Source organism: Dicentrarchus labrax, unplaced genomic scaffold (assembly GCF_905237075.1).
Source record: "Dicentrarchus labrax unplaced genomic scaffold, dlabrax2021, whole genome shotgun sequence".
Taxonomy (NCBI): domain Eukaryota; kingdom Metazoa; phylum Chordata; class Actinopteri; family Moronidae; genus Dicentrarchus; species Dicentrarchus labrax.
The window spans coordinates 16,983,287-16,999,291 of NW_026136713.1; the positions used below are offsets into that span (position 1 = coordinate 16,983,287).

General features: G+C 40.1%; 2 protein-coding genes across 2 annotated transcripts; one reads left to right on the top strand and one right to left on the bottom strand.

Annotated features, from left to right (window-relative positions):
• Positions 1 to 2,376: 2,376 nt before the first annotated feature.
• polr1d (RNA polymerase I and III subunit D) lies at positions 2,377 to 7,137 on the bottom strand. Its single transcript, XM_051418948.1, has 6 exons — positions 7,019 to 7,137; positions 6,639 to 6,730; positions 5,966 to 6,063; positions 4,997 to 5,073; positions 3,269 to 3,351; positions 2,377 to 2,731 (listed from the first exon to the last, which is right to left on the bottom strand). The coding sequence occupies exons 2-6, from the start codon at positions 6,675 to 6,677 to the stop codon at positions 2,684 to 2,686; spliced, it is 345 nt and encodes a 114-aa protein (XP_051274908.1). The 5' UTR covers positions 6,678 to 6,730; positions 7,019 to 7,137; the 3' UTR covers positions 2,377 to 2,683.
• Positions 7,138 to 7,300: 163 nt separating this feature from the next.
• sybl1 (synaptobrevin-like 1) lies at positions 7,301 to 13,031 on the top strand. Its single transcript, XM_051418947.1, has 8 exons — positions 7,301 to 7,445; positions 8,816 to 8,991; positions 10,143 to 10,200; positions 10,496 to 10,633; positions 10,809 to 10,899; positions 11,537 to 11,604; positions 11,719 to 11,811; positions 11,935 to 13,031. Exons 2-8 carry the CDS (start codon positions 8,846 to 8,848, stop codon positions 11,998 to 12,000), a joined length of 660 nt encoding a protein of 219 aa, XP_051274907.1. The 5' UTR covers positions 7,301 to 7,445; positions 8,816 to 8,845; the 3' UTR covers positions 12,001 to 13,031.
• Positions 13,032 to 16,005: the final 2,974 nt, after the last annotated feature.

Sequence of the window (16,005 nt, forward strand, 5' to 3'; positions counted from 1 at the left end):
GGTGGCTATATTGGTCACTGATTTATTTTTTTATTTATTTTTTGACATGTCAGAAATGTTTATTTGTAAATTTTGAGTTGTTTTATTATTCTCACTTTAACAGATGAAAATAAACAAGTGAGATGGGAAAATGTTTGTTTTTTCATTTAGTTGCATAATAATTCTGCACACTAATAGTTGCCTAATAATTATATATTCTCTTAAGAAATACAAAACCTCACTTTTACTTTCTTAAACATTCAGGTTTAGGTTCATTAACATTTTGGATTGACCGAGAGCACTGTAGTTGTTCAATAATAAAATTAATCCTCAAAAATACAACTTGCCTAATAATTGTGCACACAGTGTATAGTCCTTTATACTGAGGATAATACATTTTTTTTATGAATGCTCAAAAATCTCTTCTCTTCCCCTGTAAAATCAGAATACAGCTGTGGTATGAGAAACAGGTGAACTCTTGAAAGGAGGGGACAGAAACAATAATTAACATCATAATGTATTGACAGCCCTGTCATGGGTTAAGTACTAAGTTATGGGTGTCATGTCTTTCATTTTGTGAGTAAAGGTTACATTTCAGAGAAAGACTGTCAAAAGAAAACACGGAAAATGTTCAGCAATTGACCTCCAAGCCTTTTCCTGGTTTGAAATTATTGCTTTGGACAACTAGACATTAGGCGCCAGGGGCCAGTTCCAAGAAGCAGGTTTACAGAGATAACTGCTGATTAAATCTCAGAAAAGATCTTTGAGATCAGTGCCTGTTACTGATTTGAAGAAGTTCAATTTTTTTCACTTAGTAAAGCCGTTTCTTGGAATCAGCCACAAATTCCACAAGGCGGGGAACCTCATTTATTAGCGGTTACTTTATTTTCTTATTTTGCCTCAGAGTAATTCATAAAAGTTTGCTTCTGAGGTCCAATGTCTATGTTACAGAGAAAACTATTTAGAAATACTGGAGAAAAGGACTATTGGGGTTTTTCTTGATATGTCACAAACCATGCGTAACCGGCTGCAGTCGTAATCTAGTTAAACCCTGAGGTCAAAGACATACACTGCTGCATTAATAAACCTCAGTGTAGGATAAACAAAAATCTAAAATAATTACATGAAATTAAATTATTAAAGCAACAATTGTATGACTGACAATTCCAAAAGTACTGTAATATAAATATTTGAAAGAGGAGGAAAAAAAACAAAGAAAAGCTTGTTGATATTAATTCAGTTTGGAGGAATTTCTCTTCAAACTGGGGAACCAAACATGTACTTAAGTGGCATCCTAATGTGTTTCAAATAAAACTTGGCTGAGAGTTTATACCACATGAATAAATAAATTCTGAGCTTCACGACAGTGTGACATTTAGAACAAAACCACATCAAGCATGGGGCAAAACACCCAAAATTACTGTTTTCTAAGACAATCATGTATTCACAGCAGTCTCCCCGTGTCGCTGTGCATAAATAATTTTCTGCACAAACAACAGTTTAAGTCTTGTACCCACACATTTGGTTATAATTAAATAATTAAAAGTACATACAAAGTAAAGATGAATCCATTTCTTTAATTATAAATAAAAGGCACCCTTATTCAGTACGCTACACTTGGGTTTTTTGGTATAGCCTCTAAACTCTTTCTGTTTTGACCAATAACTTATGGTGGCTGGTGACAGCTAATGCTAATACCCCCATAAAACCACAGCATGGTGTTTATACTGTATAATTTCAGTACAAACTATTTATAACATGTTAGTGGGTGAGCTTTAGAGGGGCCGGTTTCCTATGAACAAAGCCAGTTTTCCCTGTGCTAGCTAAGCTTGATATTTACCCTTACATACATGAGTGGTATCGATCTGATTATCTATCTGCAAGAAAGCAAATATTGTTCTAAAATGTCAAACTATTGATTTAAAAAAGGAAACTGATTGTATCATAAGAAAAAAAGACAAAATATTATTATATTCTTGTATTATTTAATAGATCAGATTCCCCATACTGGCACATAAAGTTAGTCAAATATGAGTCATAGTTGCTGTTTTTCCTCAAATTACGTTCCGCACCCACAGACGCAGCAATGACTGAACATGTGACTGACAGAGGGATATGATTAACCTCAAATAACTTTAACCTCATTATTTACACTTGTCTCCCCTCATTTTCCCTCTCTGTCTTCCTGGCACTGTATGAAGTCCCTCACACCACATTCCTCTGCTAATAAGGACATTCTAGTTTGGTCTAGTTTACACTTCTCCCTTCGTTCGTCAAACACAGCTTCAAAGGACAGATGAGAGCAATTTGGTGTTTTTTAGAAACTCATCACTTTAGGTTTGGACATCCTTCAAACAGTGTTACACGAGTAGTTATGAAAATAAATATTACAGCGAGTCCAAGGGCTGAGTGTTATTCATGTTAGAAGTTACACAGCTTAAATTGCTTTCCAAAAATTCAGGAAGGATGAACACAGGACTACTAGATATTTATCATACACATTTATGATAAATTATACATTGACTGCAGCATAATACAAAAACGAAAACTGTACAAATGTTTGAATGTGACACAAGAAACCTATTATTATTATTATATAGGAGACTTACTCTCAAAGTAGACATATAAAAAGGAACAAATTAGGGTAATGTTTTTACATTTTGTTTGTAGAATCTGTATCCGACAGCTTTACAGGCACTGCTCTTCATTCCATGGGTTGCTCCTGCCGCTCTTTGAACTCGTTAACTCTTGCCTGGAACAAAATGAAAGAACGTAGTCAGAAGTGGAGCTGAGACAGTGTGAGGAGTGGTAAATTGAATTAATGCTGGCTGACTTAACTTATACCATGGGACTAATACACAGAGCTAACCAGACAACCTGGGGTTTCTTCCTGTATCCCACATGTATGAATGATAATATTATTCCATGTGAAGAAATTAAAGGTTTACTCTCTGCTTGCCTTCCTCAGTTGGGAGGTCAGAGCACCGAGTCAGCCTCTGAACAGGCAGAGACAAGGACCCTTCAAAGAGCAGACGTAGCTGACAGCTGACACAGGAGGATGAGTGATGATCTCTACTCAGTGCACAATCCTTTCATACCGTGAAACAATCAGCTGTCATCCAGTTTTAGTGGTGAGTCAACAGAAAGAGTGAGCTTCTGAATTATCTGGAAACTGGCCAAATTTAGGTTGAACTGTGAATCCTAACACTGAGACACATTTACGTATGTGCAAACCACTGCTGGACAAGAGGCTGGTGATCAATGTATATAAAGGAACACATGCACTTACCTGAAAGGTGTTCAGAACATGTTTGCAAACATCACTGAGCTCATTCAGGCCCCTCCGCAGTGGCTCTGTGGCTGGAAGACCCCCTGAAACAGACAGTAAACGCCTCTGAAGTAACGAACAGTCATAACCAAAACAACCACGTGCAATGCTCGCACTTTGTGGATCCAAGCCCCTGAAGTTCAAATGAACCCTTGTATTTTTACATGCACTGATGATGTAGGCAGCCATCATGAGGGCTGCCCGAGTTACAAGAGAAATCAAAGAACTAAGCATGAGGGAGATGCGGTTCAGGGGCCAGATTCACCTGATAGTCGAGCTGCAATTTATAATTTTGTCTCTAATCAAGACAAATGGCATATTTCTTACCCATGCATGAGCATTCAAGAGTCCTGTGGGAGCTTTAGATGTATCTACAGTTTGCAATTGACAATCATTTTTGAAACGTGACAGTAATCGCAATCCGTGTGCAAGCACTGGTTTGCAAATTACTTTTAAGGAAAGGGATCAGACTTCATCGATCAAGTACTCATCCAAAGTCCAAATGCAGTATGTTAGCAAAGATAGAAAATATAAATATTAAGACATTATGGTGGCCTCAAGGTTAGAGAAGCAAATTTGTGACCACGAGGGCGTCGGCACCATCCGCGGCAGGATAAATCTGGGTGGGAAAAGTGAAAAAGCAGCACTCTCCCTTCTCTCATAATAACACCACTGAGGTGCCCTTAAGCAAGGCCCTGGACCCAAACTGCTCCAGTGGAGCTGCTCAGTGTCCAGTAGATCAGATTGTGGTTTTACTGAGCAGCTTCCAGGTGTGAATGTGTGCAAATCTGATTAGGTTGTTCCTGCAAAAACAGAGGCTTCCTCTCTGTGAACTTCCCTGAATAAATAATAGGGTGTGGGGGGGGCAGCTGATTACTGCAGATGTAACAGCAGGTAATGAAAGAATAACGTACCTCAAACTACACTGACCACAACTGCACACAAGAGCAAAGAGCTACCACTGAATACTTGAATACTTTATTGAATGCTGACTGAACTAAGCACTATTTTTAAACATCACTCTGAAGTATTTTGTGGTTATGGTCTAATTGATTGATCAAAAAATGCACAGTGAAAACAAATGAATGAAAAGAATTGTTAGTTGCAGTCCTGTCCCTCTTCTCCCAACTGACGTGGATGACTTCTACCCACACATTTTATTGTGGTCATGGTGGAAAAATATAATGACAGAATAAGTACATAAATATCTGAATATGTGAAAGTGCAGTGGAAACTACGTTTTTTTTTTCTGGTGCCTGGAAGGTAATTGTGTCTTTCTGATGAAGCCATGAGGAAAGATCTCCCAGGCATCGCAAATCTTAGTTCAACAACAAAAACAAGTTGTTTTCTTGGTCCAGCAGAGTCCTTTCATGTGATGGGGCTGCTGTTATCTGTAGTCACTTTGTGCAAAGCTGATGACAGATGATTTTTTGTAACAAGGCAAGTGGCTATAGCTCACTGTGGACAAGAACAAGAGGGGGGTGTATGTGCATGTGTTACTTAAGGTCAGTTCTTGTTCGGGTTGAGTGGTCAAAGTGAATGCACAAGCCTCCAATCAAAATATTTACTCTGCAACACAAAAAGCTTTACTCTCTCGCTGTCCTACGCACGTATGCACATGTTAAACTAACCTGGATTGTAAGAAGAAAAAGCAGTGAAGTGATAGGGGCTTTAAGGAGTGTCTCTCACCTCTCGTCTGAATGCGAAAGTTGATCTTGCTCTCTGACGGATGGGTGATGGTGTAGCCACAAAAGTCCGTATCCACACTGACGGAAAACAGGAAAGTGAGAGCGAGATTTGTGATTACAATCAATGTTTTGCTTAAAGTGGGTGGAAGTGCGTTAGTGTTATTACATTTTTTCCACTATCAACTCGTCCCAGTTGACCTAATCTCTGAGAGCAAAAACACTTACGAATCACATACGCACTTGAGAGGTGCTTTTTGATATCATTATTATAAATAGTCAAAATTATGTCTGAGAGTTGTAAGGGGGGAAAAAGGTCCCCTTCCAGCTGGAGGCATATCACACAAATTAAGGATCAGTCAAACTCTTTGTACTTCAAACACGTCATGTGAGAGTGGGGGGGGATAAATGTTTTTTAATAAAAAAAAGAAGAAAGATCAAACCCCTGACCACAACATGCTGAATTTAAAGGATCAGTGTGAAGGATTAAGTGGCATTTAGTGGTGAAGGTTCAGACTGTGAAACTTTTGCGATTGCAATATGATTAAGTCTAGAGAACAAAATGTGTAGGCCAGTGCATCTCTGCAGCACTTCATTATAAAGCTGTTTTGTGACACATTTTATCAAAAAATGTGCAGCTTCTACGGGTTTGACATGGCACTTGGCCATATTGCAATTTCGATAATATTGCGATTAATTGTGCAGCCCCACTGTGAAATGTGTAGGAGAAGCTATGGAAGCTGGGAAACACGCCAGCGCTGGGATTGTCCATTCTGGGCTACTGTAGAAACATAGTGGTTCAACAAGGCGGACACCATGGAAACCGACCCATCAACGAGAACACGATGATTCCTATATTCAGGTGAAACACTAATGAAAAAATACCCATGAAATATTATATATAATTTCCATTTGTTGCACACTGGACCTTTAAAGCAGCAGTGTGTTAGAAGAAAAAAAAAAAAACACTCACGTCTTCATAATCATATATCTGAGGGAGTTGCCCAGTGTATGGTCTTCATCATGCAGCACAAATGTCACACAGCCCTCATCAGCCCCATCAGCCTGGACCTAAAACACACCAGAAATACTTGATAAAACATCAAACAACAACTCTAAACAGAAACATTACCCAACGCCCTCCTTGGAGATTAGTGAGTGGGAGAATCAGTGGGAACTATTACACATTGCCAATACATCCAATACTTATTATCTCACAGATGCACATTGACATGGATCAGCTTAACATATTGAACAACATAGTGAGAAACTGAGGGGGGGAAACACTCGGCTCTGTTTACATACTGCCACCCAGTGGAGAAAACTCAGAGCTATGGGCTGAGAAAGAGACAAACGTAAAGTAACTAAAGTGATTTACCTGTCAGGCAAACCACTCTTAATATGAGTCCACAGCTAAGGTTGCAATAAAGAAATCAGCCTTTAATGTAGTTTGAGTTTTTAACTTTGGGTTGTTTTCTCAATGTGAGCTCCTGTAGGCTGCCCACGTGAAGAGTTTACGGTCGAAATTATTATTAATCATTAGCTCATTTAACTTAATGTGTTCTTACAAACAGCTCGTTGAACAGTGGAAGATCACCTGCAGCTGTACACACTATCTAAAAGCAGGAGGCATATTCGCTTCTTACCATCTCCAGCACTGGTTTCTTCTCTCCTTCCCCGGCCATGCTTTCCTCTGTCAGTCAATGTGGAGGCGTGGGGGTTCAGCCCTCACCACTGTCTGGCAGGTAAGAGATAAGGCAAGAGCGATTAGCCCCAGAAAAACAGGTGTCTGTTTTTTTTTATTTTGTCTATATTGTGAAAAACATAAACTTTAACACCGTCTGTGTTTGACTGTGTGATTATACTGCAGCAAATACTGATATAAGATTCATAAATGTAACGATAAAGTATTTAAGGTGAGATATTGATCGGTTTATTTGGTTGTTTGTCTTTTGTTTGGCTCTTACGTCACGCTGCTACGGACCTTAACGTGTAGTTTATAGTGATAGTAATATAATGCACCGACCTGTTCTCATTAAGCCTTCATCCCTGCGCACATAAGTAGATTAAAAGTGAGAGTTGTCCATCGCCACAGCGCCTAAACAGCCTGTAAGACCTCGACAAGGGCTACAATAAACCCAACGCAGGCTGTCCCCATGACGTGACGGCAGGCATAAAAACATGTGACGACACACTGCATAACCGGAAGTTTGAAGAAAAAAAAATGTAGTTCATAACACGAATCTGTACAATTGAACATGAAGGTAAAGGAATGTAGTAGGAACTACATTACCCAGCGGGGAGCGGGGGGTTGTGAAATCGCTTCCGGTCTGAGTGATTTGCAAACCAGAAGTCACTCGAAAGGGATTAGCTAGCTTGCTAGCAGAGGAAATCTCTTTAGATGTTGGAATTTGCGCTAAACGAGCAACTGTGAACCGCGCGGACACATCGAGGTATTGATTAGGTTATCATATAACTTATTATGGGCTGTCCGCTGTGTTAGCTCCGTGGCTAGAGAGCGGCAAACTAACGCAACCAACCGCCGCTATTAGCCAGATAGCCTGTTGTTTTTAAATACGGATTTTATTTAACGACAATTTAATTTAATTTACTGAGTTTATTTACTTCCGTCTGTAACGTTACACACTATTTCACCACAACCTTCCTCCTCCTCCTCCTCCTCCTCCTCCCCTCTCTCTCTCTCTCTCTCTCTCTCTCTCTCTCTCTCTCCATCCTCCTCCTCTTCCTCCTCACTCCTCTCCTCTCTCTCTCTCTCTCCATCCTCTCTCCTCCTCCTCCTCCTCTTCCTCCTCCTCCTCCTCCCTCCTCCTCTCTCTCTCTCTCTCTCTCTCTCTCTCTCTCTCCTCCTCCTCCTCTTCCTCCTCCTCCTCCTCCTCCTCCTCTCTCCTCCTCTTCCTCCTCCTCCTCACTCCTCTCCTCTCTCTCTCCTCCTCTTCCTCCTCCTCCTCCTCCTCCTCCTCCTCTCCTCTCTCTCTCTCTCTCTCTCCATCCTCTCTCCTCCTCCTCTTCCTCCATCCTCCTCTCTCTCTCTCTCTCTCCATCCTCTCTCCTCTTCCTCCTCCTCCTCCTCCTCCTCTTCCTCCTCCTCCTCCTCTCTCTCTCTCTCCATCCTCCTCCTCCTCCTCCTCCTCACTCCTCTCCTCTCTCTCTCTCTCTCCATCCTCTCTCCTCCTCCTCCTCCTCTTCCTCCTCCTCCTCCTCCTCACTCCTCTCTCTCTCTCTCTCTCTCTCTCTCTCTCTCCTCCTCCTCCTCTTCCTCCTCCTCCTCCTCCTCCTCCTCTCTCCTCCTCTTCCTCCTCCTCCTCACTCCTCTCCTCTCTCTCTCCTCCTCTTCCTCCTCCTCCTCCTCCTCCTCCTCCTCTCTCTCTCTCTCTCTCTCTCTCTCTCCATCCTCTCTCCTCCTCCTCTTCCTCCATCCTCCTCTCTCTCTCTCTCTCTCCATCCTCTCTCCTCTTCCTCCTCCTCCTCCTCCTCCTCCTCTTCCTCCTCCTCCTCTCTCTCTCTCTCCATCCTCCTCCTCTTCCTCCTCACTCCTCTCCTCTCTCTCTCTCTCTCTCCATCCTCTCTTCCTCCTCCTCCTCCTCTTCCTCCTCCTCCTCCCTCTCTCTCTCTCTCTCTCTCCATCCTCTCTCCTCCTCCTCTTCCTCCTCCTCCTCCCTCTCTCTCTCTCTCTCTCTCCCATCCTCTCTCCTCCTCCTCCTCCTCCTCCTCTCTCTCTCTCTCCATCCTCTCTCCTCCTCCTCCTCCTCCTCCTCCTCCTCCTCCTCCTCACTCCTCTCCCCTCTCTCTCCTCTCTTCACAGCGAGTAGAGTCGGAGCTGAAAGCCGTTGCCATGGCAATCCTGTTTGCCGTGGTGGCTCGTGGGACCACCATCCTGGCGAAGCACGCGTGGTGTGGCGGCAACTTCCTGGAAGTCACCGAGCAGATTTTAGCCAAGATCCCGTCGGAGAATAACAAACTGACGTACAGCCACGGCAGGTAGGACTCCCACACGCGTCCTCACACCTGTGTGACGCTCCCATGTTGTTGTTAAGTTCAGATCCTGCTGTGTACAAGTGGTGGTGTTGTCAGATAAGTGTGTGGTGTAATAGAAAGTGCATCATGGCAAATAGGGCTGCGTGGTATATTATAAACACTGTATTGAGACTGTAATGTGATTAAAGATTAGTTCATCACACATTTTTAATTGAAAAGAAAAACCAAAACAAACGTGTTTTCTTAAATGTGGAGAACAAGATTTGTGGTCGGGGTATCTCTGCAGCACTACGATACTTAATAAAAGTATAATAATGCTGTTTTGTCACACATTTTACCTTTACATTAAAACAGTGCAGCTCTTGCGATGTGCATATTGACTCTTCAAATGCACTTGGCCACATTTCAATGCCAATAATGTTTTGATTGATGGTGCAGCCCTAGTGTAAAATGCCTCACATGTAGAGCAAATACTTGCAAATCACAGCAGTCACTAAGGTGCTGCACTTTATTTTTGCCAAGAGGAGTTGAAATAATAACAACTCCTATAACAACGAACAGTAAGTCCTCTGACGTCGTGTTTTTATTCACCACTCAAGGTCTTTTTCATGCGCATTCACACATTTGTGAAACCTTTATGTAGGGTTACAGCTGCGTTCACTGGCTTCCTTTTAAACCCTTACCTAATCAGTGTTTGCATTTCTGTAGTATCAGATAATTGTGAAGAGTGGGGAATAATCTGATTATACAGTGTATGTAAAACCAGTAAACCAGTAATTAGCCATGGGTTAGTAATGTCTACAAGATCAAAGCAAATTAAAGATGTAATTTGTATGCTCAGATCCAGTGTGGACTGTCAGGTATTAGCACATGTGACAAGCTCAGATATCAGAAGCCCTGTTCAGACTAGCATTAAAGTGTCGAGAGTTTACAGAGGATCCACTGCAGGAAACCACAACCTCAAACAATCAGGTGGTATCACATGCTACAAAGGCACAAGGCAATGTGTCTACATGACCTGGTGTAATGTAGACTTACAGCCCATTTACTCTGTAGTTAATGTTTCCTTAGATATTTTACAGTGCATGTAGTGTTTGCTGTATAAAACAGTGTACTTTGACTGTTGACTAATTGTGTATTTTTTTCTCTTTTAGCTATCTCTTTCATTACATCTGTCATGACAGAATCATATACCTGTGTATCACTGATGACGTAAGTATATAATTGTCTTAAATGTTTGTGTATCTATTTGTTTAGGGTTGAATTTGTTTTTTCTTTACTGTTGTTTGACCTGCTTCTGCATTGCCAGATGGGGCATAATGCCTTTTATGTGAATACTGGGATATAAAGAAGAATTCAGAAGTAAAATTGAGTAACGCTGCCACTTTGAGAAACAGAAATAAAGTTGTTGTACTCACATATATCCAACCCATGTTTGGTTAGTAAGTAATATGTTATATATAATTAATGGGAATGTATTAACTCTAATGACGTTTTTGTACCAAAGGACTTTGAGAGGTCACGTGCATTCAGCTTCCTCAGTGAAGTCAAGAAGCGCTTCCAGACAACGTACGGGTCGCGAGCACAAACAGCCCTGCCTTACGCCATGAACAGTGAGTTCTCCTCAACACTGGCAGCTCAGATGGTGAGTGTGACAAGAGCCTAAGCATATTGAGCAACATTTTCTTGTGACATTTTTTTTTTTAATTTTTTTTTTTTACTTCTGTAGTCTATAAAAAACATTTAGTAATCACAAAATACACTCACTGCTTTCCCTTCTTTTCTCCTTACCTTTTCTCTGTCTTTGTTTCTATTTGTAGAAACACCACTCAGATCCACGAGGAACAGAACGTGTCACTGAGACTCAGATGCAAGTGGATGACCTAAAGGGCATTATGGTCCGCAATATAGGTGAGCTTCTCATGAGTTTCCCCATGACGCAGTGATGCTGAAAGGACCTCTTTTTGTTGTGGCACTATAAGACGATAATGGAATAAAATGTCCATTTAATTGAATCAGGAAAGGCTTGCTATGTGTAGGGATGGGAATTAATACCAATTTAATGATACCAATGCTGCTGTTGTTATCTAATTATCTCTTAATCTGAACACAGTGTAGAAACAGAGTAGAAACAAGGCTGTAGCCTGAGAGCTAACTGTAACAACAGTCTGTCTGTCATCAACTAAAATGAATGAAATTAAAGAATATTTGTTTTCATTTAAGGTTTCTTAGTCAAAGGAAAAAAATCTTGATTGATAAGCTCGGAGGCATACAATTCTGATGGATCAGACAATCTGGAACCGGTTCTTGATTCCCATTCCTAGTTTTGTGCGAGTGGCATTTATTTCCACTTTTAAATGAATGCAACATGTTTTTTTTTAAGTTGTGCCAATGATGCACTGGTCCTCATCTGTCATCAGGCCCAAAGCAAAGACAATTCCTGTCCCAAATGTCAGTCAGATTTCACCAAGCATTTGTTATGGATCTTTTTACACTGGACCTTTGTGTCTCCCAAATTAACTTTGGCTCTCTCTGTGTCTTTTTACAGACTTGGTAGCTCAGAGGGGAGAGAAGCTGGAGTTACTGATTGACAAGACAGAAAATCTGGTTGATTCAGTGAGTTTAGTTTTTCATCTGATGCACAATATTTTGCAGTATACAGATTTATATTTTGACAGTAATCTAGCAAGTAATTGTCACTGATGACTTTTTCTCCCTGCTCCTCTTCAGTCAGTCACATTTAAGACCACAAGTCGTAACCTGGCACGAGCCATGTGTATGAAGAACCTCAAGCTGACCGTTGTTATTGTGCTGGTGTGCCTGGTGAGTACGGACAGAAGGAGATGTTACAGTGTAATGGTTCTTTAGCCAGTCGTGCATTGTTACTTGGCTATATCTGCGCTGTAATTTACTCATTTCTTTCTTCTGTTTCCGTGCTCTTTTCAGGTGGTAATTTACATTATCGTTTCTGCTGCCTGTGGAGGCCTCAACTGGCATACTTGTGTCAAATAATGAGAGGAGAGTGGGTATAAAAGAGAAGGAGATAAAGGAGAAGAAAAAAGAAAAAGAAGGAGAAGCGCCTGTTCAACTCCTGCCTGCCAACGGATACAAAAGGAAACACAACTTTCCTTTCCTTTACTCCTCTAGCTTCAACATCCCCGGAAGACACATATGCTCCTCCTCCAGCCTCCTGCCTCCTTCCTCGTCTCCCTCCCTTCTTTAATAGCGTGCACATTGACTTGCCTTCTGGACAGGGAGTCCCACCTCATACCCACACTAATGGACAGCAGCCGTGTGGTCTAAAAACTGATGTGGAACAATAATCTTGTCTCATAACTCGTCCCGTACATTCATCCTGTCTCATGCACTTAGTGGCCTGATGTATCAGTCTGTGATACTGTCCTGCACCCATATATGTTATTAATCCAGTCAGACTGATACCCTGGAATGAACCACAAATATAGCAAAGACTGCTTTGTTATTGTCCTGCTTTTCCGTTGTTAAAGACATATATGGGACGTGCAAATGTAGGTAGCATTTACAGTGTGCACATTTTTTTTTATAAAACTGATGAAGTAAAATGGTATGTCTCAAATGGCATGTGTCTAACAAAACCCCATCGGTGGTGTCTGAAGGATGTCAATGAAGGATTGTCTGATTTCCACCATGTTTTATCACCAAGCACAGTAGTATATTCTAAAGATGTATGTTGTAAAATACCAGATATGATCATATGAAGAAATATTGTAAATTTGATAGATATTACTGATTCAAACAGTGTAATGACTCTTTTAAATCAAGCCTGATTTTGAGAAATATCTATTTCACACATTTGATAGGAGGCTTCATCTAACCTCTTACCTCTGCTAGGATGTTCAGTGTGCCCATTATGTTGTTTTTCGTTAACACACAATGCACTTTTTACATTGTACATAGATTTGCTTCCTGGCATCATATGATTAAAAAAAAAAAAAAAAAAAAATCATGTAATTATTTAATTACTGTACATTCAGATTTGAAATAATAAAATCTGATGGTATGAAGTGGTTGATCTCTAAAAAGCAAAAAGATGATATTTTTATAGCTTTTATTTTGAAAATCTTGAGCTGTTCACACTAATCAGAGTTATTATTACGAGTTGTCCGTGGCTGTTAAGTTGCTTGTAAGATGACGCCAACTCATCGCATTGTGTCAAAGTTCAGGCAAACAATTCATCGACAGTAGGAGCAGATTTTAAGGACTGTTTGGGGTTTGTTCAGGATGCTCTCTCTCTCTCTGTGTGTGTGGAAAAAGAAAACTAACAGGTGAAACTAATTAGCCATTAAGACCTTGTCGGTGCTCGGTGCTCCTGTGACAGCCAGGTACAAGCCTTCAATCCTTCAATGTTTTTATGTTTAATTATCCGCTTTTTTATGAACTCAATATACAACTGAATGTCTTATTTGTTCAGCAGGTGGTAAGGCAGTTTTTTTTTTTAATTGTTGTCTCACACATTACAGGTTATCTAAAGGTCCAATCTCCTGTCAACAGAAATTAACGTTCTTGTTTGCTTGTTAGCTATCGAGCTAACTAACGTTTATTTTGGTCTTTAACGGCTGTTTGCTCTGCGCCATCTTTGTTTTTCGACCGTTATAAAATATATATATTTCTTTATCCACTATGTTTGTAACTATTTTTAAAAGTTTATATATTATATTTACAATTAACTCTGATTGTATCGTCACATGTGCAGGTTTGACGAGTAATGGATTACATGTGAGAGAGTTATCAGGATATAAAAAAAAGGTAACGTTAGCTACTTTAAATGTAATCCATTACAGTTAAGTTACAGAAAAAATACGTAACGTTAATCAGATTATATATTTTTAGTATTTTGCAGGATTATAATTTTATACAAAACATCAGTTTCTTTAAAAAACACTAAGCAGAAGACACATTTTTCAAAGCAAAAACATTTCCATTTTTTAAAGTTAAATGGAAAATTACATTGTTCTGTTGTTATAGAATACACTTCAATTATCAATACTAACGTTACTTACTGATAATTAATTTCTACTGTGTGTATTTGCATATTTGGTGTTGTTGAGATAATCCAAAAGTAGCAGAAAGTAATCTGGTTACATTACTTTAATAGTAGATACTTGGATTTGGTTACTGACTGTATTTTTTTTACTACTTGTATCGGGTTACGTAATGAGATCCCAAAAAAGGTAAATGTATTCATCCATTGCAGTTACAGAAAAAAAGACGTAATCAGATTACATTTTGTAAAAACTGTCTCATTTAGTTACGATCATAATTTAAAAAAACATCAGTTTCTTTAAAAATACACTAAACAAAAGACACATTTTGACTTTTTAACTTTAAAAAAAAAAAAAAGTCCTTTTCTAACAATAAGGTTACATTGTTCTGTTGTTGTAGAGAATACACTAGAAATCAATACTACTTATTGATAAATCTTTTCTCTTGTGTTTATTTGCACATAAGGTAATCCAAAAGTAACGAAAAGTAATCAAGTTATTAGTACTTGTGTTACATTTTTAAAGCAACCCTCCCAACCCTGCACATGTGACAAACAATCTTGATCAATTGATTGACATTCATAATACATAATACTTGCTTACTCTCTAATCTTTTAACGTGTCTGAGAGCTGCTGTGCAGTCTACTGTGTTTTAAACCATTTATGGACTTGAAAAAGTATTTTCCCTGCTATTAGTAGCTCCTCACTATGTTTACTCCCGATCTAATTATAGACCTAACTGGCTGGAAGAGGCCTCGTGCAGGGATAATCTGTCAATCAGGTGCAAGGGGGATTGTGGGGTGGGGGGTGTTTTGATCAGATGATATACCAATGACCTCGTGTGTCTGAGGAGCCAAAGAGGAATGAGGTACTACAAATACACCCAGCGAGGTTCATTCATGTTATTTTGGCTTTAAATACAGACCTGTGACCAAACTGTGGTAACTTTAAAACTATATAGAGTCCGATTTAATGCTTGCTCTCACTGGTTGTTGTTTTTGTCGACCCACTGAAAATTCCTCACAGTTTAAGCGTTAACCAGGACACAGGCCCACAGCTTTGTCTTGAAAGCCTTTTTCTATTTTGTCTTGTTGGAGCAAACTGATTAATATTCTGTTGAAAGACAGTGCTGTGCTATTCTTCCAACCAGACCTCAGTGGTGTGGTTTTTTTGTTTTCCTGTGATTTACAGAGGACAGTGTTGTCCCTGTGGTATGCTGGCTGGCTGGAATCCCCCAGCTTGACCTGCTGCCCCGCTGTAGTGAGGGGCAGCTCTGTGCCTCGGGTTTTGATGGCTGTCCTCGCTGCTCATAACTGCTCACTGTATTCTACCGATATGTCCAGTCACCCATGCAAAGGCAAGGAAAGGCATTTGAGGCTTTGTGCACAGAGCCCGAGGGGCCTCAGAAATGGAGATGCAATGTTCTTTTGATATCACTCAATTTGAATGCAGTAACTTGCATTCAAATTCTATAAAGATAAACAGAAGTATTTAGTGAGGCCTCATATCAAACAGTAATATTGATAATACATTTTAAACTTTTACTATTTAACCAGGCAGAATGGTATTGACTCTCGCAGCACAGGGTCCATGAGTAGACAACACAGCAGTTGGGTATAAGAGGGGCTCTGGCCGGTCATCCTACTTGTTTTAAACATTTTGATGCATAACTCTGGTTTAAGAGCTACCTCAAATGGACATCCCATATTAATTCTTGTTAACAACAGTAGGTGAAGACCACCGCTTGGATTACATAACAAGGCCCAGTGAATAGCAGATTTGACAGGATATAAAACTAATTCCTAGAACTCTGAGGAGATAATAAGCCTACTCTATACCATGATTTACATCTTGTCTCTAGTTAAGATTAGACGGTAGTTCCCAGGGGTCAGGGGCCTTGTATAGATTAAGCAGAAATAGCGTCAGTCTTAGGGGTCTTAGACTCTGGTGTCACACCGCCGCTGTAGTGTGAGACTCAAATGTCAAGCTGTTTGTG